The sequence below is a fragment of the Oncorhynchus clarkii genome, chromosome 31 (assembly GCF_045791955.1).
Source record: "Oncorhynchus clarkii lewisi isolate Uvic-CL-2024 chromosome 31, UVic_Ocla_1.0, whole genome shotgun sequence".
NCBI lineage: Eukaryota > Metazoa > Chordata > Actinopteri > Salmoniformes > Salmonidae > Oncorhynchus > Oncorhynchus clarkii.
Genome location: NC_092177.1, coordinates 22518612 through 22542887, shown reverse-complemented (window position 1 = coordinate 22542887; position 24276 = coordinate 22518612). Strand labels below are relative to the sequence as shown.

The 24276-nt window shown below is 42.3% G+C and overlaps 1 protein-coding gene across 1 annotated transcript; it reads left to right on the top strand.

Annotated features, from left to right (window-relative positions):
* The first annotated feature begins 1470 nt into the window (after positions 1-1470).
* LOC139390951 (phosphodiesterase 6A, cGMP-specific, rod, alpha) lies at positions 1471-23334 on the top strand. Its single transcript, XM_071138381.1, has 22 exons — positions 1471-2035; positions 3967-4119; positions 4205-4294; positions 4414-4554; positions 4744-4818; positions 4966-5030; positions 5194-5260; positions 5624-5671; positions 6022-6171; positions 8906-9049; positions 9292-9357; positions 9662-9808; positions 10112-10219; positions 11492-11601; positions 11884-11971; positions 13217-13317; positions 17023-17130; positions 17697-17760; positions 18126-18200; positions 18709-18792; positions 18902-19070; positions 20407-23334. Exons 1-22 carry the CDS (start codon positions 1559-1561, stop codon positions 20454-20456), a joined length of 2580 nt encoding a protein of 859 aa, XP_070994482.1. The 5' UTR covers positions 1471-1558; the 3' UTR covers positions 20457-23334.
* The last annotated feature ends 942 nt before the right edge of the window (positions 23335-24276 follow it).

The window sequence follows — 24276 nt, the reverse complement described above, 5'->3', positions numbered from 1 at the left end:
AGTTCCTCCTGATAGGCTGGTATATGGACCAGTTCCTCCGGATAGGCTGGTACATTGATACACAGCACACAACAAGCACTATTGGAGATTATGGGTTAGGAGTATTTGATACAAATATTGTCAAAACTTAAGGCTTACTGTAAGCTTTTCATCAGGCAAGCACGTCACACAATGTAAGCTCACACTCTGGGAAATAGTTGAATATAAGAGCTTGGTAAGTCACACTTCATCTCATTAATAACCCTATTTATTAGCTCAACTGCAGGAGTCTGATACACTAAACCAGTTCACATCATATTACTGTACACCTCCTCTGTTTATTTATTAGCTCAACTGCAGGAGTCTGATACACTAAACCAGTTCACATCATATTACTGTACACCTCCTCTGTTTATTTATTAGCTCAACTGCAGGAGGCTGATACACTAAACCAGTTCACATCATATTACTGTACACCTCCTCTGTTTATTTATTAGCTCAACTGCAGGAGGCTGATACACTAAACCAGTTCACATCATATTACTGTACACCTCCTCTGTTTATTTATTAGCTCAACTGCAGGAGGCTGATACACTAAATCAGTTCACATCATATTACTGTACACCTCCTCTGTTTATTTATTAGCTCAACTGCAGGAGGCTGATACACTAAACCAGTTCACATCATATTACTGTACACCTCCTCTGTTTATTTATTAGCTCAACTGCAGGAGGCTGATACACTAAATCAGTTCACATCATATTACTGTACACCTCCTCTGTTTATTTATTAGCTCAACTGCAGGAGGCTGATACACTAAATCAGTTCACATCATATTACTGTACACCTCCTCTGTTTATTTATTAGCTCAACTGCCGGAGGCTGATACACTAAATCAGTTCACATTATATTACTGTACACCTCCTCTGTTTATTTATTAGCTCAACTGCAGGAGGCTGATACACTAAATCAGTTCACATCATATTACTGTACACCTCCTCTGTTTATTTATTAGCTCAACTGCAGGAGGCTGATACACTAAACCAGTTCACATCATATTACCCACACTCTGTTATTGTTTTAATACCATGACAATTTTTTAAAATAAAATATTTATCAGAAAGAACAATAGGTTATTCTCGTGATACTTTAAGGTTACTGTAAGGTTTTTTGTATTTCATTTTGATTTGATTTGGAAATTTGAAATAAATAAAATGTTACACTAGGCAACAGATACGTTTACCAAAATGTTCAATACACAAAAAAGTCAAAATACTTATTTCTGTTGTAGTCCACAAGTACTGTAGGCCTACAAAAGGTTGTTGAGTGAGGAGACACTCCAGGTAGGTCTATAATTCATTACAACGTGTGAGAATAACTTATCGTAATCTGTGTGTAATTGGATTCAGGCTTATCAACACACATGACCATTTAAAACAATCCTGCTAATCCCTATTCTTCTCAGCCACCTGCAGACAGTGTAGCCACACAGCACAGGGCAAACCAGCACAGTGAGCTGAGGAGAGACACTTCCAGCTCTTTGAGGAGCTATACCATATAGACACACATCAGCTGAAAAATGGCAGCCGTGGACAAAGACGTGGCTGAGAAGTTTCTGGACAGCAACCCTGACTTTGCCAAGCAGTACTATGATACCAAGTTCCGCCCGAAGGTCATCTCGGACCTTTTCAAAGACAACAAGACTTCCCAGGTGAACACCAGCAGCTTCCACGAGCTGAGCACAGTGGAGGAGAGTGAGATCATATTTGACATGGTCAGAGACCTGCAGGACAACATCCAGATGGAGAAGGCTATCTTCAACTTCATGAAACATCTCAGCTTCATGATACGGTCAGAGAAGATGAGCCTGTTCATGTACCGGATGCGTAACGGCACGGCCGAGCTGGCCACCAGACTCTTCAACGTGCACAAGGACGCCACCTTGGAGGAGTGCCTGGTCCAGCCAGACAGTGAGATAGTCTTTCCCATGGACATCGGCATTGTGGGCCATGTGGCCACCACCAAGAAGACTGTCAACATCCCAGATGTCTCAGAGGTAAACATACAAAGCTATAGATCATTGTGGAGAAATCTTGCACTTAAAGGTTCACATTCCCAATAGCGGTATGGCAACTACAGTTTACCTGCCCGTTTGTGTTACCTTATCAAGTGGTCATGTTTATTCCAAGAAATTCCTTTCTAGTGAAGAAATGAGAACTGACTGTAGCGATCCAGTCAGATTCAGACACATGGGCCTAGTGTCCTACTGCCTCTAGAGGGCAGCATAAGACCATCCTATTTGTGACACTACTGCCAGGTCAATCTTACTAGAGCCAATTCATTTGACATTTGGAAGTGATTGCCAAGCTTATTTTCATACTTAAATGTTTGTCACTCTACTCCGTATCCTCACTGTTGGGTAGAGCTTGCAAGGTAAGCATTTCACTGTACTTGGCAATGTGACAAATTAGACTTGAACTTGAACACAGTGGATGGCCATCACTGTCAATACCTGTATTAAATGATTTGACCTAAAACGAATACATTTATTCTGCTTTCATATAAAACCATTTACATATTTGTATTATAGTCACATTCCTATTATCCAGTAGACTTTCTTGTGATACAGACACATCTTTAATCTTGTTATTCATTTCACCAAATACTACAAACGTTCACTGATAAAATATCCTTTACCAAATACCATAAATGCTCACTGATAAAATATCCTTTACCAAATACCATAAATGATCACTGATAAAATATCCTTTACCAAATACCACAAATGCTCACTGATAGAATATCTTTATACCAAATACCACAAACTCTCACTGATAAAATATACTTATACCAAATACCACAAACTCTCACTGATACAATATCCTTTACCAAAATAATACAGAGTAGTACAGCCAAAGTATCATCATGATTAGAAAATGTTTCCTATCATAGTCCTGCTCATAGTCCTGCTCATAGTTATGCTCATATGTAGCAGTGTGTGGTAGAGGGAGACATATGACTCATATCAAGGATTACAGAGTCCAACCACTGACGGAGACTGTCAGATCACTCTAGTTGCCTGGATTTTTTTAAATGGTAATTAGGGAGAGGATGGATCGAGCTCTGGGTCTTTCTTTTCCCTAGTGAAAGGCAGAGCCACCATTACTGTGATATGTAAGTGTGGTGTGGGATTACGGCAAGGCAGTCCCCTCCCCCGCCGGTCGGTCATACAGGCAGGCGGGGCTGCTGGGTGTTACTCGGCCTGCAAGGGATAAGGCCTTTAATCTCAGCTGAATTAGAGCGATCCTGGATTATTTCTAAAGGTCATAGCACAAAGCCATTTTCCTCAAGTCAGCGGAATAACAAGAGAACTCACCTTTATTCTATTTAGTGTTGACCTGTAATGTCCTTTCTCTTTTAATCCACATGTTTTAATCATGATATATATTCCCCAGTCAAGAATAGCCCACAATGACACAGAGATCAAACCATTCTTAGCGTTAGATGATATGTTAGGCAGTGAATTCATCTATTCCTGGATTAATAGAACATATCAAAAGCATATTCTGTTTTTAACATTGAGCAAGTTCCCCTCCCCTTAGTAGTGTTCTGAAAGAGAGTTTTTACATAATCAAATGATAATTGACCTTTTATTACCTTTGGTACTACACTTCTGCTGTCCCCTATAGGATAATCATTTTTGGTTCCAGGTACAACCCTCTCAGGAAAGGGTTCTTACATGGAACCCAAAAGGGTTCTACATGGAACCAAAAGGGGTTATTCAAAGGGTTCTCCTATGGGGAGAACCGAAGAACCCTTTTTGGTTCCATATAGCACCTTTTGTTGTGTAGGGTTTCACTGTGATGTGCAAGTTGGATGATCTCATCAATGTATTTATGGTCAAAAGTGTCAATTGAATGTATCAAGCTACAGCACATTGATAGATGTTTGTTTATTCTAAATACTTTCCTTTGGTTCTTCCTCCAGAGCAGCCACTACAGTGACTTTGTGGACCAGATCCAAGAATACCAGACCAAGAGTGTCTTGGCTACCCCCATCATGAACGGCAAGGACATGGTGGCTGTTATGATGGCTGTGAACAAGATTGGAGCTCCACACTTCACTAAGCAGGATGAGGAGGTAACCTATCCCTAACCTCTAACCTCTAATCTCCAACCCTAACCTCTCCCTTCAGTTATACTGAACGTAGATGTTTCTGCAACAGACTCTGTTGAAGTATCTCAACTTTGCCAACCTGATCCTAAGAGTGTTCCATTTGAGCTACCTTCACAACTGTGAGACCAGAAGAGGACAGGTAAGACCTCTCTTGATTTTATTGACACGTTTATTTACGATGAGGCCTGCTTATATTTCAGAAATTACATATTTTTCCCTGCTACGACTGTGCTGTCTCTGACATCTCCCACCCTCTAGGTCCTGCTCTGGTCTGCCAGTAAAGTGTTTGAGGAGATGACAGATATTGAGAGACAGTTCCACAAGGCCCTCTATACCATCAGGGAGTTCCTTAACTGTGAGCGTTACTCTGTTGGCCTCCTGGACATGACCAAGACTAAGGTGAGGTCGGACATGAATCTCAACCTGCTAAAAACATCAGCATGCTAATGCTCAGGAACCACTCACCATTATCTAGTCATGTTCAGTTGACCTTTTGTTATGTTTAATTCAACATGTTGAATTGATGTGGGTTAATATGTTCCCCTTGTATTTGAGAAGGATTCAATGAAATAACCCTGTGTGTTGCAGGAATTCTATGACCTTTGGCCTGTGCTAATGGGAGAAGTGCCTCAATACGATGGACCCAAGACACCTGATGGCAGAGTGAGTGACTGGTGACTTAACGGGCAACAGTCAAATGACCTGGAAAGATCTGAGCCAACTCAAACATGAATAATGGTAATATATGTCATTTGATACGTTATCAGTATTCAATCTCATTCCAATTACATGTAACACATTTTTCTCCAGGAAATAAACTTCTACAAAGTGATTGACTACATTTTACATGGAAAAGAGGAGATCAAAGTTTTACCGTGAGTCATTTCATCAATGATGTGGAAAATGGAATTATATATATCACCTTATCATGTATGTGCTGCTTTTACACCCTTTTAGGTGCATATATTACTGCATTTGATTTGGTACTTTTTGAAATAGTAATAGTATAAAATCTCCATCTCCCCCTGTCCTTGTCAGCAACCCTGCTCCGGACCACTGGGCTCTGGTCAGTGGCCTGCCCACCTACGTGGCTAAGGAGGGACTGGTGAGCTGGGAATCCTTCCCTTCCTAAATGAAGAATGAATGCGTCCGAAATTGCACCCTTTTCACTATATAGCACACTACTTTTGACCAGGGCCCATATGGACTATAGGGTGCCATTTTGTATGCAGCCCATATCTTCCCTTCCCTGTACGCGGTATTCATGGGCATCACACAACCAGAAAGCCATTACAGTTTATTATGCAGCTGTCAAACACACACAGCCTGGAAATGAAATGTGCTCTTGTACTGAAATGATGGATAATTGCAATTTTGTGGACATTGTAACTAATCATGCAGTGCTTTTCCATCTGAGCGAGCGTGATCATCCTCTCCTCTCTTCCCTCTTTCCTCTTCTCCCCTCCAGATCTGTAACATTATGAACGCGGCACAAGATGACTTCTTCAGCTTCCAAGTAAGATCCGTTCTCCATGATTAGCTCAGTGCTGTTGAACGCACAAATTAAACAAATCTCATCTCTGCTACTGAAGGGGTTAGTGTCCTGTGGCCAAGTGGACTTCCATTATAGTATACAGGCCTAGACACAATTCAAATAGATTAATCCTGCTATTTCCAACACTAAGGCAAAGACTTACCCATACAAAGTACTGTAAATATTAGTAGTCAAGTCATGCACTGCTGTGAATTAACACACTCAAAGGCATGTATGGCAGGTTTAAGTCAACAAATATTGTTTTTGTAATGCTATGAACCTATTGCGAAGTCATTGACGTCAGGTGGTTCCTGTTTCCTTGTCCTGTTCAGAAAGGGCCCGTGGATAGCTCCGGCTGGATGATTAAGAACGTCCTGTCCCTCCCCATCGTGAATAAGAAAGAGGAAATTGTCGCAGTAGCCACCTTCTACAACAGGAAAGATGGGAAACCCTTTGACGAGCAGGATGAAACTCTGATGGAGGTATGCTACTGTAAAGTCCAGAGCTGCTGCTACTGAGGGGGAGGTAGAGAGAGAGAGCATTGAGTTCAGAGATGCTGCTACTGGGGGGGGGCGGTAGAGAGAGAGAACACTGAGTTCAGAGATGCTGCTACTGAGGGGGAGGTAGAGAGAGAGAGCACTGAGTTCAGAGATGCTGCTACTGGGGGGGAGGTAGAGAGAGAGAGCACTGAGTTCAGAGATGCTGCTACTGAGGGGGTGGTAGAGAGAGAGAGCACTGAGTTCAGAGATGCTGCTACTGAGGGGGAGGTAGAGAGAGGACAGCACTGAGTTCAGTGATGCTGCTGCTGAGGGGGAGGTAGAGAGAGAGAGCACTGCATTCAGAGATGCTGCTGCTGAGGGGGAGGTAGAGAGAGGACAGCACTGAGTCCAGTGATGCTGCTGCTGAGGGGGAGGTAGAGAGAGGACAGCACTGAGTCCAAAGATGCTGCTACTGAGGGGGAGGTAGAGAGAGGACAGCACTGAGTCCAGAGATGCTGCTGCTGAGGGGTAGGTAGAGAGAGGACATCACTGAGTTCAGAGATGCTGCTACTGAGGGGGAGGTAGAGAGAGGACAACACTGAGTCCAGTGATGCTGCTGCTGAGGGGGAGGTAGAGAGAGGACATCACTGAGTCCAGAGATGCTGCTGCTGAGGGGGATGTAGAGAGAGGACAGCACTGAGTTCAGTGATGCTGCTGCTGAGGGGGAGGTAGAGAGAGACAGCACTGAGTCCAGAGATGCTGCTGCTGAGGGGGAGGTAGAGAGAGACAGTACTGAGTTCAGAGATGCTGCTGCTGAGGGGGAGGTAGAGAGAGGACAGCACTGAGTTCAGTGATGCTGCTGCTGAGGGGGAGGTAGAGAGAGACAGCACTGAATTCAGAGATGCTGCGACTGAGGGGGAGGTAGAGAGAGACAGCACTGAGTCCAGAGCTGCTGCTACTGAGGGGGAGGTAGAGAGAGGACAGCAGAGATGCTGCTACTGAGGGGGGGGGGGGGGGGGGGGGGGTAGAGAGAGACAGCACTGAGTCCAGAGCTGCTGCTACTGAGGGGGAGGTAGAGAGAGACAACACTGAATTCAGAGCTGCTGCTACTGAGGGGGAGATAGAGAGCGACAGCACTGTGTAACTGCTGTATAAATAAACACAGGCCATTGGCAGTATCTGCATTGTTTATTGGTTAGAGTTAAAGCTCCTTTTGGATGAGGGCTGAGAGTTAAAGCTCCCTTTGGATGATGTCTGAGAGTTAAAGCTCCTTTTGGATGAGGGCTGAAAGTTAAAGCTCCTTTGGATGAGGGCTGAAAGTTAAAGCTCCTTCTGGATGAGAGCTGAGAGTTAAAGCTCCTTCTGCATGAGGGCTGAGTGTTAAAGCTCCTTCTGGATGAGGGCTGAGTGTTAAAGCTCCTTCTGGATGAGGGCTGAGTGTTAAAGCGCCTTCTGGATGAGGGCTGAGTGTTAAAGCTCATTTTGGATGAGGGCTGAGTGTTAAAGTTCCTTCTGGATGAGTGCTGAGTGTTAAAGCTCATTTTGGATGAGGGCTGAGTGTTAAAGCTCCTTCTGGATGAGGGCTGAGTGTTAAAGCTCCTTCTGGATGAGGGCTGAGTGTTAAAGCTCCTTCTGGATGAGGGCTGAGAGTTAAAGCTTATTCTGGATGAGGGCTGAGTGTTAAAGCTCCTTCTGGATGAGGGCTGAGAGTTAAAGCTCCTTCTGGATGAGGGCTGAGTGTTAAAGCTCCTTCTGGATGAGGGCTGAGTGTTAAAGCTCCTTCTGGATGAGGGCTGAGTGTTAAAGCTCCTTCTGGATGAGGGCTGAGAGTTAAAGCTTATTCTGGATGAGGGCTGAGTGTTAAAGCTCCTTCTGGATGAGGGCTGAGAGTTAAAGCTCCTTCTGGATGAGGGCTGAGTGTTAAAGCTCCTTCTGGATGAGGGCTGAGTGTTAAAGCGCCTTCTGGATGAGGGCTGAGAGTTAAAGCTCCTTTTGGATGAGGGCTGAGTGTTAAAGCTCATTTTGGATGCAGACTGAGAGTTAAGGCTCCTTCTAGATGAGGGCTGGGAGAAAGCTCCTTCTGGATGAAGGCTGAGAGTTAAAGCTACTTCTATGTGAGAGCTGAGAGTTTAAGCTTCTTCTGGATGCAGACTGAGAGTTAAGGCTCCTTCTAGATGAGGGCTGGGAGAAAGCTCCTTCTGGATGAAGGCTGAGAGTTAAAGCTACTTCTATGTGAGAGCTGAGAGTTTAAGCTTCTTCTGGATGCAGACTGAGAGTTAAGGCCCCTTCTTGCTGCAGCAACAGGAAGTGTGAATTGTTATGTGGATTATAATTAATGGACATTTTGTAAGGGTTTGTCAACTTTTTGAAAATTACAAACATTAGAAGCCTTTTTAAAACTCAAATATAGTCCAAGTTTTCATTTCTCAGCAACAAAATAGAACATCTCAGCAACAAAATAGTGATCAAATTAAGATCCTACATCTGTACGCTCATCCACTCTTGCATTTGAGATAGTCCCAGTTAACACATAATACTACTTCATAGGGCCATTTCAGATACTTATCAATAACATTGTCAGTTACAGTAATCCATTCTAAATGATAGCTTGTACCACATCCACCTCTCAATTCCATTTGATTGTGTCTGTGTGTACTGAGTGTATACTGAGTGTATACTTATTATGTTGACCAAGGACTGAAATTCAATAGTCTAACTCTTTCACTGGTCATGGCAGTCTCTCACCCAGTTCCTTGGCTGGTCGGTGCTCAACACAGACACCTATGACAAGTGGAACAAGCTGGAGAACAGGAAGGACATCTTCCAGGACATGGTGCTGTACCACATCAAGTGCAGGACGGATGAGACCCAGAATGTATTGGTGGGTAAAGTAACATTATTCATAGACACCAGATGAAAAGTGCATTTATATAACATGGAAAAAAGCCTGTCATACTGGATATTAGGTAGTCAGTCAATAGTGGAACGCTAGTTACCATCTGTGAGATTTAGACTGAGAGCTATTTACTGAGAAATAACCAAGGTTTTCCAGGAAATTCAGAAATTGATTGATATAGTGCTGTTTCTTCCAAGGTGAACACTGATGGTGTGCTTTGCTTTTAGAATACCAGGGAGAGGTATGGAAAGGAACCACATGAGTGTGAGGAGGTGGAACTGGAAGCAATCCTGGTAAACAACTATTCTAACTAACATCTATTTTCTACTTGCTTCTTGTGTCGGCTGACTGGCTGACTGGCTGGCTGGTTGCGTGACTGGCTGACTGGCTGGCTGGCTGGCTGGTGGAGTGACTGGCTGACTGGCTGACTGATTGGCTGGCTGGCTGGCTGGTTGCGTGACTGGCTGACAGCCTGGCTGGCTGGTTGCGTGACTGGCTGACTGGCTGGCTGGCTGGTTGCGTGACTGGCTGACTGATTGGCTGGCTAGCTGCCTTGGTAGAACCCGTAATGCATTTTGTTTCCCTGTCTCCATACAGTCGGAAGTTCTACCACCCTCTTCCCAGTCGGAGCTCTTTGAGTTTCACTTCTGTGACTTTGAGCACAGTCATCTAGACCTGGTCAAGTTAGGCATTAAGATGTACTATGAGTTGGGAGTGGTGGACAAGTTCCACGTCCCCCGTGAGGTGAGACATCACTGATGAAGAAGCATCTTGGCAAGAGACATATGGCCCACACTATTGCCACGTCATGTGTTCCATTTAGAGAACACATACAGCAGTGGGTTATAAAGCAAGGCTACACAATTAAAGGCTTAACAATTGCATGAGTAACATTTAATAACTACATCATGACAGTTTATGTTAATATAGATAATGATTATATACTCTCCTAATGTACAACATGTATTAACATAGTGTGCCAAAAACCATCTAGCTGTTGAGAGCTATCTGGTCTGTAACAATGCCTGTCCTATATGTGTCTCTCAGACCCTCACCAGGTTCTGTTACTCCCTCAGTAAGGGCTACAGGCAGATCACCTACCACAACTGGAGTCATGGCTTCAACGTGGGCCAGACCATGTTCACTCTGCTCATGGTGAGTACTTCAAATGGCACCCTATTCCCTATATAGTGCATTACTTTTGACCAGAGCTCTATGAGCCCCGATCAAAATTAGTACACTATATAGGGAATAGGGTGCCCTTTGGGATGCATACATACTTATATTACACAAACCCTCAGGAATAAACACTTCACCTACAATACCTTGCACTGACACCATGGATGATACCATGACAGTTGATACATGTAATGTAAAGCTGTGGTGGCCAGGTGATCTATCTTTACTGAACCCCTTACACTGATACCCTCCTCCAGTGTCATGTAATGAGTCCTCCAAGTGTGACCCTTTCTTTCTGCATTGTTCTTTCCTACAGTGGTGTAAAGTACTGAAGTAAAAATACATTAAAATACTACTTAAGTCATTTTTCGGGGTATCTGTATTTTTGACTAGTTTTATCTTTACTCCACTACATTCCTAAAGAAAATAATGTACTTTTTACTCCATACATTTTCCCTGACACCCAAAAGTACATTTTGAATGCTTAGCAGGACAGGAAAATGGTCCAATTCATGCACTTATCCCTGGTTATCCCGAATAGCTCTGATCTGGCAGACTCACCAAACATACATGCTTCGTTTGTAAATGATGTCTGAGTGTTGGAGTGTGCCCCTGGCTATACGGAAATAAATAAACAAGAAAATGGTTTGCTTAATAATGAATTCGAAATCATTAATACTTTTAATTTTGATACTTAAGTATATGTTAGCAATTACATTTACTTTTGATGCGTATGTGTATTTAAAACCAAATACTTTTAAGACTTTTTCTCAAGTAGTATTTTACTGGGTGACTTTCACTTTTACTTGAGTCATTTTCTATTAAGGTATCTTTACTTTTACAAAAGTATGACAATTGCGTACTTTTTCCACCGCTGCTTTCCTATAACCACAGTGAACTCTTCAGACGTACAGTAACTTAACTCACAGTGGAAGGAGGATAAAGGAGGGGGGTCAGGCTCATTATCAGCAGTCCTCTTCTGCCAGGCTTTATTGCTTCTAATGAGGCCTCCAGAGCCAGCCATCTCCATAGGAGCAGGAGGGGAGAGGGGACTTAGTAAGAGGCCCATGTGTGGCTCCATATAGCCCCTGGTGGTAGCCCCATGAATCCTGGACCCTAACCTAATTTCCTGTATCATTAGACATGTGGCCAAACCTAACTTCCTGTATCATTAGACATGTGGCCAAACCTAACTTCCTGTATCATTAGACATGTGACCAAACCTAACTTCCTGTATTATTGCATTAGACAGGTGACCTGAAGCGTTATTACACAGAGCTAGAGACCATGGCCATGGTAACAGCCGGCTTATGCCACGATGTCGACCACAGAGGCACCAACAACCTCTACCAGATGAAGTAAGGGAATGACTGGGTTTACATTTTTTTGGTTTTCTTTCAAATAGTTTGACTGTTTGATTTGAGCCTGTCTAAAGTACCAAAAGGGCGGGGTATATGCCAGGTAAGCTCAATCAATCATAGCTTATGTGTTTGAAGGTAAACAAAGACTATTATAACCCAGATATGCTGCCAACAGTGATACCTGGAAAGTTGTAGAAACATCAACAGAGAAAGCAATGACTCATTACTTACCAATGGCTAATCACGTTTTTTTCCTCTCCCTCCTTCTGTGTTTGTCAGGTCTGGAAACCCTCTCGCAAAGCTCCACGGCTCCTCCATCCTGGAGAGACACCATCTGGAGACTGGGAAGACCCTGCTGAGAGACCCTGTGAGTGAGGTTGCTTCCCAAATGGCACCCTAATCCCTACATAGTCACCATGGGCTGAAATTGGCCAGTGGGTGATTTTATTTAGCCCCCCCAAAAAAGGTTTCTGAGCAATAAATACAATTAAAATAATAACAATTTTGGAAAAACACCAGGACATCAGCTCCAAGTGATTTTAATTTTGGAAATCTGTTCCCAAGTATTACAACACATAATGTAAAGATCTACACTGAGTATATAAAACATTAAGAACACCCGCTCTTTCCATGACATAGACTGACCAGGTGAATCCAGGTGAAAGCTATGATCCTTTATTGATGTCATTTGTTAAATCCACTTCAATCCGTGTAGATGAAGGGGAGGAGACAGGTTAAAGAAGGATTTTTAAGCCTTGAGTGAACTGAAACATGGATTGTGTATGTGTGCCATTCAGAGGGTGATTGGGAAAGAAGAAAATGTAAGTGTCTTTGAACGGGGTATGGTAGTAGGCGCACCGGTTTGTGTCAAGAACTGCAATGCTGCAGGGTTTTTCACACTCAACAGTTTCCCGTGTGTATCAATAATGGTTCACCACCCAAAGGACATCCAGCCAACTTGACACAACTGTGGGAAGCATTGAAGTCAACATGGGCCACCATCCCTGTTGAATGCGTTTGACACCTTGTAGAGTCCATGCGCCAATAATTTGAGACTGTTCTGTGGGCAAAAGGGGGTGCAATTCAATATTAGGAAGATGTTCCTAATGTTTGATGTACTCAGTGTATGTGATCGTATATAAATGTAAGCAAGGTTTGACATTGTTATATTTTAGTCAAATATGACATCGGTTTGGGCTTCTTGCAGTCAATTTTCAGTCTACAATTATTTGTAATTATGTTCCGGCCCCCGGACCATGCCCTCGGCCAAATGTAGTTGATGATCCCTGTTCTAGAAGTTCTGACCTGAGAGGGGTTGGTTTCTCTCTTTTGGAGAAGTCATACTGTGAATGATGCAGTTCTGATGGCACAGAAAATGCCTGAGAGAATCTGCCCACCGGCAATCCCATAATTAGGCAACCTTTCAATGTTCACATTATTACTAACCATGAACTGTGGCAGGCAGCAGCTTCACATGTTTGTTATATGTTAATCATGTATTTGATTTACTATACATCTTTGTTGGTATTTGCTGATTCAACAGTACATGTTAAATATGAATATGTTATCACATTCAAATATATCTATGTTGATATCTGTTAATCTGTTTCAGGCCTTAAATATTTATCAGAATCTCAGTCGTGCTCAGCACGAGCATGTCATTCATCTGATGGACATCGCCATCATCGCCACTGACCTCGCTCTCTACTTTAAGTGAGTAGCTACTGTCCAACTGTTGTACAGTACCTTCAGAAAGTATTCACACCCCTTGACATTTTACACATTTCGTTGTTACAGCCTGAATTTAAAATGGAGGAAGCCTGTACAGAATAAAATATATTCCAAAATATGCATCCTGTTTGCAAAAAGGCACAAAATCAATACTGCAGAAAATGTGGCAAAGGAATTAACTTTTTGTCCTTGTGGCAAAGAAATTAACTTAATGTTTGGGTTCAATCTAACTCAACACATCACTGAGCACCACTCTCCATATTTTCAAGCATGGTGGTGGCTGCATCATGTTATGGGTATGCTTGTTATTGGCAGGTACTGGGAAGTTTTTCAGGGTAAAAAAAAACATTTATGGAGCTGAGCACTGGCAAAATCCTTGAGGAAAAATACAGTGCCTTGCAAAAGTATCCATCCCCCTTGGCGTTTTTCCTATTTTATTGCATTACAACCTGTAATTTAAATGGATTTTTATTTGGATTTCATGTTAAAAAAATATCAGAAACTTTGAACATCCCACGGAGCACCATTTTATCTATTATTATTATTATTTTTTTAAATATGGCACCACAACAAACCTGCCAAGAGAGGGCTGCCCACCAAAACTCACGGACCAGGCAAGGAGGGCATTAATCAGAGAGGCATCAAAGAGACCAAAGATAACCCTGAAAAAGCTGTAAAGCTCCACAGCGGAGATTAGAATATTTGTCCATAGGACTACTTTAAGCCGTACACTCCACAGAGCTGGGCTTTACAGAAGAGTGGCCAGAAAAAAAGCCATTGCTTAAAGAAAAAATAAAGCAAACACGTTTGGTGTTCGACAAAAGGCATGAGGGAGACTCCCCAAACACAAGGAAGAAGGTATTCTGGTCAGATGAGACTAAAATTGAGCTTTTTGGCCACCAAGGAAAATACTATGTCTGGCGCAAACCCAACACCTCCCATCACCCCGAGAACACCATCCCCATGCTGTGGGGATGTTTTTCATCAGCAGGGACTGGGAAACTGGTCAGAATTGAAAGAATGATGGATGGCGCTAAACACAGGGAAATTCTTGAGGAAAACCTGTTTCAGTCTTCCAGAGATTTGAGACTGGGACAGAGGTTCACCTTCCAGTGGCTAGATGTGTCAAGCTTATAGAGACATACACCAAGAGACTTGAAGCTGTAATTGCTGCAAAAGGTATCTCTACAAAGTATTGACTTTGGGGGGTGAATAGTTATGCACGCTGAAGTTTTCTGTTTTTTTGTCTTATTTCTTGTTTGTTTCACAATCAAAAATATTTTGCATCTTCAAAGTGGTAGGCATGTTGTGTAAATCAAATGATACAACCCCCCCCAAAAAAAATCCATTTTAATTTCAGGTTGTAAAGCAACACAATAGGAAAAATGCCAAGGGGTGAATAATTTCGCAAGCCACTGTACCTATGGCAAGGCTTGAAAATGGCTGTCTAGCAATGATCAACAACCAGCTTGACAGAGCTAGAACATTTTTAAAAAGAATAATGAGGAAATATTGCACAATCCAGGTGTGTAAAGGTCTTAGAGACTTACCCAGAAATGAATCACTGCCAAAGGTGTTACAAACATGTTTTGACTCAGCGGGATTAATACTTATCTAATTAAGATACAGTAGTGTTTTATTTTTCATACATGAAGACAAATATATGTATCTTCTACTTTGACAGAGTATTTTAAATGTTAATCCCACTTTGTAACACAATAAAAAGTGAAGAAATCCAGAGGTGTTAATACTTATGAAAAGGCACATGAGTACATGAGAGCATAGAGATTGTGAAGTGATTGTTTTAAATGTATGTAGTTCTGGGTTTGAGCTGTTCTTAACTATTAATGTTCTGTATTACAGTTGAAGTCGAAGTTTACATTCACCTTAGCCAAATACGTTGAAACTCAGTTTTTCACAATTCCTGACATTATCTGTCTTAGGTCAGTTAGGATCACCACTTTATTTTAAGAATGTGAAATGTCAGAATAATAGTAGAGAGAATAATTTACTTTGATTTCTTTCATCACATTCCCAGTGTGTCTTTAGTTTACATACACTCAATTAGTCGTTGGTAGCATTGGCTTTAAATTGTTTAACTTGGGTCAAACGTTCTGGGTAGCCTTACAAGCGTCCCACAATAAGTTGGGTGAATTTTGACTCATTCCTCCTGACAGAGCTGGTGTAACTGAGTCTGGTTTGTAGGCCTCCTTGCTCACAAACGCTTTTTCAGTTCTGTAGACACATTTTTGGTAGAATTGAGGTCAGGGCTTTGTGATGGCCACTCCAATACCTTGACTTTGTTGTCCTTAAGCCATTTTGCCACAACTTTGGAAGTATGCTTGGGGTCATTGTTCATTTGGAAGACCCATTTGCGACCAAGCTTTAACTTAACTGATGTCTTGAGATATTGCTTCAATATATCCACATAATTTTCTATTTTGTGAAGTGCACCAGTCCCTCCTGCAGCAAAGCACCCCCACAACATGATGCTGCCACCCCCGTGCTTCACAGTTGGGATGGTGTTCTTCGGCTTGCAAGCCTCCCCCTTTTTCCTCCAAACACAATGATGGTTATTATGACCAAACAGTTCTATTTTTTTTTCATCAGACCAGAGGACGTTTCTCCAAAAAGTACGATCTATGTCCCCATGTGCAGTTGCAAACCGTAGTCTGGCTTTTTTATGGCGGTTTTGGAGTTGTGGCTTCTTCCTTGCTGAGCGGCCTTTCAGGTTATGTTGATATAGGACTCGTTTTACTGTGGATATAGATACTTTGGTATCCGTTTCCTCCAGCATCTTCACAAGGTCCTTTGCTGTTTTTCTGGGATTGATTTGCACTTTTCGCACTAAAGTGCTTTCATCTCTAAGAGACAGAACGCATCTCCTTCCTGAGCAGTATGATGGCTGCGTGGTTCCACGGTGTTAATACTTGCGTACTATTGTTTGTACAGATAAACGTGGTACCTTCAGGCGTTTGGAAATTGCTCCCAAGGATGAACCAGACTTGTGGAGGTCTACAATTTTTTTCTGAGGTCTTGGCTGATTTATTTTCCTTTTCCCATGATGTCAAGCAAAGAGGCACTGAGTTTGAAGGTAGGCCTTGAAATACATCCACAGGTACACCTCCAACTGACTCAAATGATGTCAATTAGACTATCAGAAGCTTCTAAAGCCATGACATAATTTTCTGGAATTTTCCAAGCTGTTTTAAGGCACAGTCAACTTAGTGTATGTAAACTTCTGACCCTCTGGAATTGTGATACAGTGAATTATAAGTGAAATAATCTGTCTGTAAACAATTGTTGGGAACATTACTTGTGTCATGCACAAAGTAGATGTCCTAACTGACTTGCCAAAACTAAAGTTTGTTAACAAGACATTTGTGGAGTGGTTGAAAAACAAGGTTATAAGAACTCCAACCTAATTGTATGTAAACTTCTGACTTCAACTGTATGTAATGTTTCATGTTTTGCGTAGACCCCAGGAAAAGTAGCTGCTGCTTTCGCAACAGCTAATGGGGATCCTAATAAAATACCAATCCCAAATACCAATGGCACCCTATTTCCTACATTGTGCACTACTTGTGATCAGCCTGGTCAAAAGTAGTGCCCTATATAGGGAATAGTGTGCCATATGGGAAGCATACTGTGTCACGGTAACTGAGGATGATTTCCTCCTGTCTGTAGGAAAAGAACCATGTTCCAGAAGATCGTGGACCAATCGAAGACCTACGAGACCTGGGATGAGTGGACCAAGTACATGACGCAGCAGACCACTCGCAAGGAGATAGTCATGTAGGTGAATTCCATAGGAGAGTTGTAGGTCTAGGCATATGAGGGTAGTAATTGCCCTGTGGAGGAAACTATGGAGGTCTTTGTAAGATTTCACTTTTCAAACGTAACAGGGCAGAAACGAAGACAAAACTAAGACAAGACAGGACAGACAATAAGACAAATATAATCTATGGAGGTCTTTACAGACTATATTAGACCTCAACACAATCCGTAAAAAAATAAGGGTTCACTAAGGTGTGGAGAAAATAATTATACTCCTGTCACAACTGATTTTCTCGCTGACCTTCGAACGATCTGGCCTTAATGGCCATGTACTCTTATAATCTCCACCAGGCACAGCCAGAAGAGGACTGGCCACCCCTCAGAGCCTGGTTCCTCTCAAGGATTCTTCCTAAGTTCATGCCTTTCTAAGGAGTTTTTCCTATCCACCGTGCTTCTACATCTGCGTTGCTTGCTCTTTGGGGTTTTTGTCACTTTGTGACATCTGCTGATGTAAAAAGGGTTTTATAAATAAATGTGATTGATTTGATTTATACTCACACTCTATCTGTCCTCTACATACACAGGGCTATGATGATGACGGCCTGCGATCTGTCTGCTATTGCCAAACCATGGGACATCCAGAGCAAGGTAACACAGATGTTTGAAGGATTAAGTTGTGCTGCTTTTCTCATAACGACACAGCATTTTAGAACATGTGGCTTTCAGCAGTCCACATTGAAAACAGAAGAGAATGTGATAGGACTAGCAATTAGTATGGAATAACATTTCTGTAATGCCATTTTTCTTGTAAACTCTGGATTGCATCAGAAGCAGACCTTTCATACTACAGTATCTATTAAATCGTAACAGAATATTTCCGTTGAGGCAAGTGAGCACAAACTCACATCAGTGCAAATGTACTCTTGTTGCTATGGACATCATCATTCTGTAAGTTTCATAATGTTGAACTGTGAGTGTTGTGTGTGTGTGACCATTCCTGTGTGGGCCTGCAGGTGGCGCTGTCTGTGGCTGCAGAGTTCTGGGAGCAGGGTGACCTGGAGAGGACTGTACTGGAACAGCAGCCTATTGTAAGAACTGAATGGGAGACTTGAGGAGGAGGAGAAAGAGAAAGAGAGAGAGAGAGAGAGGAGAGGGGGTGAGAGGGAGAGGGTGAGAGAGGGAGAGAAAGAGAGTGCAAGAGAGATGGGGGAGAGAGCAAGAGAGAGAGGGGGGAGAGAGAGTGAAAGGGAGGGAGACGGAGAGAGATGGAGAGTGAGAGAGAGATGGAGAGAGATGGAGAGAGAGAAAGGGAGATAGAGAGAGAGAAAGGGAGAGAGAGAGAGTAAGGGAGAGTTTCCATAGGGCATGTGGTGATGTCTATTATGTAGCGTGGTGATTCCGATGTGGTCACTACAGCCGAGTCAACTGACACACCATTTTACCCAGCAAGATCCCTAGGAGTATAACAGCATTTGTGTCAGAACTGGAAAATGTAGTTTAGGTTCATTTGATTGCTTTAGCTGGAGTCAAGCAGTGCCAAGTTTTAGTACATTTGTTCTACTAATCCCATGAACCCCCCCCCACCCCCCTCCCCAGCCCATGATGGACAGGACTAAATCAGCTGATCTTCCCAAGATGCAGTGTGGTTTCATCGATTTTGTCTGTGCTTTTGTGTACAAGGTGAGTCTTTGTGTCTCCATCATAAATAAATAACTAGTAGTTGGCACTGGATACCAAGTAACTTAGATCTAGCTAGGATCTAAGTTACTTGGTATCCCACCTCCTCTAGGAGTTCTCCCGTTTCCATGTGGAGATCACTCCCATGCTGGACCGGCTGCTGAACAACAGGAAGGAGTGGAATGCTCTGAAGGAGATACACGAAGCTAAGCTGGCTGCTCTGGAGGAGGCCAAGACAGTCAAGGAGGAGGCAGCTGTTACAGCCACCGCAGCCAAGCAGGGTAACGCACATTAAGAGATACTCCACACTTCCTCTTTAGACATTTGATTTTTTATTTAACCTTTATTTAACTAGGCAAGTCAGTTAAGAACAAATTCTTATTTACAATGACGGCCTACCCTGGCCAAACCCGGACGATGCTGGGCCAATTGCGCGCAGCCCTATGGACTCCCAATCACGACCAGTTGTGATACAGCCTGGAAACAAACCAGGGTCTGTAGTGACACCTCTAGCACTGAGCTGCAGTCCCTTAGACCGATGCGCCACTCGGGATACATGGTGGAAACTACACTGAACTTAAATATAAATGTAGGCACTCTGTTCACAAAATTGACAGCAGCAAACCTTCTCTGTGTGCCAGTGGCCATCGAAGGTGAGCATTTGTCAAGTGAAGTTGGTTATGATGCTGAACTGCAGTCAGGTCAAGACCCTGGTGAGGACGACGAGCATGCAAATGAGCTTACCTGAGACAGTTTCTGACAGTTTGTGCAGAAATTCTTCAGTTGTGCAAACCCACACTCATCAGTTGGCCGGGTAGCTCGTCTCAGACGATCCTGCAGGTGAAGCAGTCGGAGGTGAAGCAGTCGGATGTGGAGGTCCTGGGCTGGCCTGGTTGGTTACAAGTGGTCTGCGGTTGTGAAGCTGGTTGTAGACGGCTTATGGTAGAGAAATTAACATTCAATTATCTGGCAACAGCTCTGGTGGACATTCCTGCAGTCAGCATGCCAATTGAAAGCTCCCTCAAAATATGAGACATCTGTGGCACATTGTGTTGTGTGACAAAACTGCACATTTTAGAGTGGCCTTTTATTGTGTACTGATCATGCTGTTTAATCAGCTTCTTGATATGCCACACCTGTCAGGTGGATGGATTATCTTGGAAACGGAGAAATGCTCACTAACAGGGATGCAAACAAATTTGAGCACAACATTTTAGAGAAATAAGCTTTTTGTGCCTATGGAACATTTCTGGGATCTTTACATGTTGCTTTTATATTTTTTCTTCAGTGTACTAAGAGCATGTCTCTATGGGGACAGGCAAAACCCTAGAGGAAAACACTGCAGACTGACATAAACTTGGACTGTCTCTCGTTGAAACAATGTATAGTTTAAGCTCTGGGGCTCATTCAACTTCATAAATGTGAGATCAGGATCTATATTCATAAAGTGTCTCAGAGTAGCAGTGCTGATCTAGGATCAGTTTTCCCTTTTAGATCATAATTAATACGATTATATAGACAGGGAGGACCTAATCCTACATCAGCACCTCTATTATGTGACGCTTTGTGAATATGGACCCTGTACTCTAACCCTGTGTTGTTCCCTCTCTCACACAGCGAGTGCAGCTGAAGCAGCGCCCCAGTCAAAGACCTGTGTTGTCAACTAGACTTGAGAGATACCAGTCCTGGACCAAAGTGACCGTACCAAGACAGGAGTTTTACGTTCCTGTACCAGATATCGGTCTACTAGAGCTGGTTAGCATTAGCCTAGCGTAGCCTTACAGTATGCTGAACTTGAGCCGGTTAGCATTAACTTAGTATACCCTTACAGTATACATAACTAGAGTGGGTTAGCATTAACTTAATATAGCCTTACAGTATACTGAACAAGAGCCAGTTAGCATTAGTTTAGCGTAGACTTACAGTATACATAACTAGTACCAATTAGCATTAGCTTAGCATTATAGTATACATAACTAGAGCCAGATAGCTTTAAGCTTAGCATAGCCTTACAGTATACTGCACTGTGCTGTACATTGACCTATATATGGTACCAAGCCAGAGGATACACAGGATGAAGCAGTTCATGGACAAATTCAAACACAGCCTATTCCTGTGCAATGAATGTAAATATTTAGGTATTTTACTGGAATTTACCATGTACTTACACACTCATTAATTTGGCAATGTGAAATTGACTTCCTTAGAAATACGGAATTCAGTTAGCAAAAAAAGGTTGGGTATCATTTCCATAGGCTAAACATACACTGTATTCTGAAAGTATTCAGACCCCTTAACTTTTGCCACATGTTGATATGTTACAGCCTTATTCTAAAATGTATAAAATTACATGTTTTCCTCATTAATCTACACACAATAATCTACAATGCAAAAACAGGCTTTTAGAAATAAAAAACAGAAATACTTGATTTACATAAGTATTCAGACCCTTTGCTATGAGACTCGAAATTGAGCTCAGGTGCATCCTGTTTCCATTGATCATCCTTGACATGTTTCTACAAATTGATTGGAGTCCAACTGTGGCAAATTCAATTGATTGGACATGATTTGGAAAGTCACACACCTGTCTATATAAGGTCCTACAGTTGACAGTGCATGTCAACTGTGGGACCAAAACCAAACCATAAGGTCGAAGGAATTGTCCATATAGCTCCGAGACAGGATTGTGTCGAGGCACAGATCTGTGGAAGGGTACCAAAAAATGTCTAGAGCATTGAAGGTCCCCAAGAACACAGTGGCCTCCGAAATTCTTAAATGGAAGAAGTTTGGAACCACCAAGACTCTTCCTAGAGGTGGCTGCCTGGCCAAACTGAGCAATTGGGGGAGAAGGGCCTTGGTCAGGGAGGTGACCAAGAACCCGATGGTCACTCTGACAGAGTTCCAGAGTTCCTCTGTGGAGATGGGAGAACCTTCCAAAAGGACAACCATCTCTGCAGCACTCCACAAATCAGGACTTTATGGTAGAGTGGCCAGACGGAAGCCACTCCTCAGTAAAAGGCACAAGACAACACGCTTGGAGTTTGCCAAAAGGCACATTAAGACTGTCAGACCACTCTATTTGGGACAAGTCTCTGAATGTCCTTGAGTGGCCCAGCCAGAGCCCGAACTTGAACCCGATCAAACATCTCTTGAGATACCTGAAAATAGCGACACTTCCCATCCAACCTGACAGAGCTTGAGAGGATCTGTAGAGAAGAATGGGAGAAACTCCCAAAATACAGGTGTGCCAAGCTTGTAGCGTCATACCAAAGAAGACACGAGGCTGTAATCACTGCCGAAGGTGCTTCAATAAAGTACTGAGGAAAGGTTCTAAAAACTTATGTAAATGTTATATTTCAGTTTTTAAATAGTAATACATTTGCAAAAATGTAAAAAAAAAAACAGTTTTTGCTTTGTCATTATGGGTTGTATGTAGATTGATGAGGGGAAAAAAACATTTTATCCATTTCAGAATAAGGATGTAACGTGATAAAATGTGGGAAAAGTCAAGGGGTCTGAATACTTTTTGAATGCACTGTATATGTACAGTGGTAGACTATCCTTGAATTCAGCAGTGTATCCCTATATTTAAATTGATATAGATGTGTATCCTATGCTACCCTATCCTATTGTTATTAATTATGTAAATAAACCGGTACTCTGCATTGCTCCCTCACTGCGGAATTAAGTCCACAGCATCAGCATCACCCTCATGAGTAGTGAGTGTTACAGTGTGTGTACAAGGTGTGTGTGTTAACTATCCCACTGGGGTCATACATAACAGTCTTAAAAAACACAGAAAGATGCCTGACCTAATTGAGCACGGAGAATGAGAACTGATTGGCAGATGGAATCAGAGGGGGCGGGTTTTCCTTTACTGTTGCGAAGAGCCGTGCGTCACCACTACACAACACAGTAGGTGACATAGGTAATCACTGTGCTGAGCACCGCACTGACCGGGCTGCCTCTCTGTTTAACCAATAGGGAAGTGCTGCAGTCAGGGTTGGCCCTATAGGGCTGTGGTGCTCAGTGAGGCTCCTACTGTCTCGTAGCCGCATAGAGGCTGAGGCTGCAGGGGGATGAGAGACAGCCAGTTAGAGAGGGTCACACTGACATGAATCACAGGCAGGCTGAGTGGAAAATTGGCCAGTGGCTCCTTAAGAGACACCATTAATGGGGAAGTCCTAATCAGTTAGTGCGTCCGTCCGCTAGGCTAGCTAGATACGTCCCCTTAGCAAGGATAACTGAGGACACAGACACTGTATCAAAACAACAAATTATAGAATCATACCAAATATGCTTGTGTCAGATGTGATGTTTCTCTTTGTAAAAAGCAGTGGGAAAAGGTTGATATTGCTTCGCTGTGTAAGCCTTTCAATAGAGAAATACAATTTTCTTGCTTTCATGTGTTGTCATTACTGACTACTGTAGGTCAGAATGTGCAGCCTAGTATGGAGCCCTGCTACAAAGTCAGGCACTGCATGTATACGTTCTGAATATGCGCCACAGAAAGAAAGATGAAGATATTAAACTAGTTGAACTACTGATGTTGTGTGTTGTCTCATTCTTGTGGTGTACTGTAACACCACATCATAGTGCCACAGCGAAAGTTGACCTGTTAAGACCTCCTTTGCTCCATGTACCACATGAACACCGTCTCAACCATTGACACATCAATGAATGCACAACTCCTGTAATGTCATGTCCAAACCTTGACGTTGTTCATTAGGATTTTATTTTTGGGAGGCAAATCAATGAATATGTACTTTTTACAGTTTATGAGTAACATTTCTACAGTTTAATAATGTAAACAATCTCTGAAGAGAAATGTATTCAGTTTAAAAGGAAGCCATAGTCTATTTACATGAATTAAAATATAATTTATAACATCAGATAATTTCCCCTATAGATAAATGTATCTATGAAACTAGATTTTAACAATTCAAAAATACTGAAATGCATTTTGTCTCTACATTCTCAACACATAGGAAATCACACAAAACAGAAAAAGACATCCAAACTAAGTGGCATATAAATACAAAAGAATAAACGCAAAGTACAACAAACATATGTAAAAATATAAAATCTTACTAGTATTTACCATATACCTAAAACTAAGTAAAAAAATGATTTTTATAGTCATTAGATGTAAATAGAACAAAAATAACTAGAAATAAAAAATAAAAACACAAAACAAACGATGTGTGCCCTTTTCTGTCTGTTTTTCGTCGACTAAAGACCCACACACAGCTAGCTAGATTGTGACAGTTTGCAGCACCCGAAGTAACCATTTACATCACGTTCCCATCTGTCTGCCTAAGATACAAAAAAACATCGATACACACGACTAGTAGTAGTGCAGACACAATCATTTACATCCAGAATACAGTGATCCGTGGTGATTCAATGGCCTATATAGGACCAGTATGTCAAGCACTTTCTGTCCATAGGGCGTTTTATTAACGTGGTGGGGAGTTTAAAGACACA